The sequence below is a fragment of the Triticum aestivum genome, chromosome 6B (assembly GCF_018294505.1).
Source record: "Triticum aestivum cultivar Chinese Spring chromosome 6B, IWGSC CS RefSeq v2.1, whole genome shotgun sequence".
Classification (NCBI taxonomy): domain Eukaryota; kingdom Viridiplantae; phylum Streptophyta; class Magnoliopsida; order Poales; family Poaceae; genus Triticum; species Triticum aestivum.
The window spans coordinates 573,818,323-573,820,406 of record NC_057810.1 but is presented as its reverse complement, the minus strand read 5'-3'; the positions used below and the strand labels follow the sequence as shown (position 1 = coordinate 573,820,406).

General features: G+C 49.1%; 1 protein-coding gene across 1 annotated transcript in view; it reads left to right on the top strand.

Moving 5' to 3' along the window:
- Window positions 1-207: 207 nt before the first annotated feature.
- LOC123134457 (amino acid transporter AVT6A) overlaps window positions 208-2,084 on the top strand; it is a 6,912-nt gene continuing 5,035 nt past the window's right edge. The window contains exons 1-2 of the mRNA XM_044553710.1: window positions 208-763; window positions 883-1,035. Of these exons, the coding sequence (XP_044409645.1) occupies window positions 364-763; window positions 883-1,035 (553 nt within the window). The 5' untranslated portion in view covers window positions 208-363. The remainder of the gene's footprint in view (window positions 764-882; window positions 1,036-2,084) is intronic.

Here is a 2,084-nt window from a genome sequence, read left to right as displayed (position 1 = left end):
CTAAAACAGGAGGCGCTCTAAAAAGCTTCCTCGAACCGGGATGAGGCGTACTAATTATAAGACGGAGATGGTCTCCTCCCGGCCAAAGTTAGGGACGATCCGCCCCCAGTTCACTAGCTATCTTCCCCATCGGCCGGCCATTGCTCGTTCCTCGATCGCCTCCTCCTGCGCCTGCGTGTCGGATATATACTCGGACGCCGTCCCGGAATCCCCATTCTCCAGTGAAACCCCTGCATTTCACGACGTTCTAATCGATCAATCAGTGCCCGCGCGCGAAGAGCGGCTGTTATATTTGATCCAAAGCTGGAATTCCGCACGCGCAAACCACATTATCCTCGGAGATACCCGGCTCCTGCAGGCGCCATGGTGATGCCGATGGCGAGTGCCGGCAACACGGAGGCGAGGAGGCCCCTCATCGCCAGGAGGCACAAGGACGGCGAGGATGACGGCCTGGACGACGGCGACGCCTCCTTCTCCGGCGCGGTGTTCAACCTGTCCACCACCATCGTGGGCGCGGGCATCATGGCGCTCCCGGCCACCATGAGGGTGCTGGGCCTCGTCCCGGGCCTCACCCTGGTGGTGCTGGCCGCCGTGCTCACGGACGCCTCCATCGAGCTGCTCATGCGGTTCAGCAACGCCGTGGGCGCCGCGTCGTACGGCGAGGCCATGGGCGACGCCTTCGGGGCGCTCGGCAGGGGGCTCCTCCAGCTCTGCGTCGTCGTCAACAACATCGGCGTCATGGTCGTCTACATGATCATCATCGGTATGCACCACGCCGCCCCCAGCATCGATCGTCCTGTCGACAAACAGTGCAGTTGCATTGCTTGAGAGGAAGAAATGCTCTGACTAATTTGTGAGTGTTGTCGACGACGGCGGACAAAGGCGACGTGCTGTCGGGGACTTCTTCGAGCGGCAAGCACCATCACGGCGTGTTTGAAGGGTGGTTCGGCCCGAACCGATGGAACGGCCGCTTCGCCATCCTGCTCTTCACCACCCTCGCCGTCTTCATGCCGCTCACATGTTTCAAGCGCGTCGGTACGTACGCCTAGGGCAATTTGCCCGGTTTCAATTAGTATAAAAAATAAAAAATATTTAGATTTGGTCTCTTAAAAATATTATCGATGCATTCATAATAATACCACAAATGTTAGGTTTCTCAGATGTCAAACCATATAGGTTTGATCAATTAACCCTTTGAAAACGGTTCCCCTAAAATAAAACGAAACTTTGCAAATGGTTTTAGAGATATGTTGATGAATTCCCACACATTTTTCTTTTTGCAGCTTAATTTTTATTTTTCGCCTGGTTTAATAAACCCGTTTTACTTTAAATGAAAAGCAAAACAACCACATTTTTCTTACAAAAATCGACTTGCATATGAAAAATTGCGGAAAAAGGAGAAAAAAATAACTCCTTTTCAAAAATCAATTTTCTCTAAACTATTGCCAAAACCTCTCTCAATTTTTTCTCTATTTCTTCGTTTAACTATATAATGCCAGAACTTATAAGTATCTCAAATGTCAAAATTGTCCAGTTTTGGTTCATTAACTCATCGTTGATATCGGTTTTAGAGACACGACAATGAATGCCTAAACATGGTAGCTTAATCTGAATAAACTTTCTTTCCTGTAATTTTTAGATAAAAGGCAGGCGCCCGACTTAAAAAATAAAGCCACGCACACAACCGAGTACTCAAGTTTACAGCAAACTGGACAGAACCTAGAGACAAGCAAGCACAGAAAGCCAAAGCCTTAAGGTGCAACAACAGCAAGTACAACAGATAACGGCACGGAGGGCAACAACCTAATGACCACCAAAAGACATAGTCGGGGAGAGCACCAACTCCACCTAAGCCACAAGAGCGTGATCAGCAATAGAGATGGAAGTCGTTCTCGCACACACTCGCAAGATCAAGAGCTGCGTGGCCTAAAGATTTCCATTGTTGTATCAAAGATATAAGTTTGAAAAGATAACCAGGAGGCTTAGAAGGAAAGACATGTTCAATCGTGAACTTGTACCTAGTTGTCCAAAGTTCCACCAAACAATAGAGAGCCCAAACCAGAACATGCGCTTGTTCTGACCCC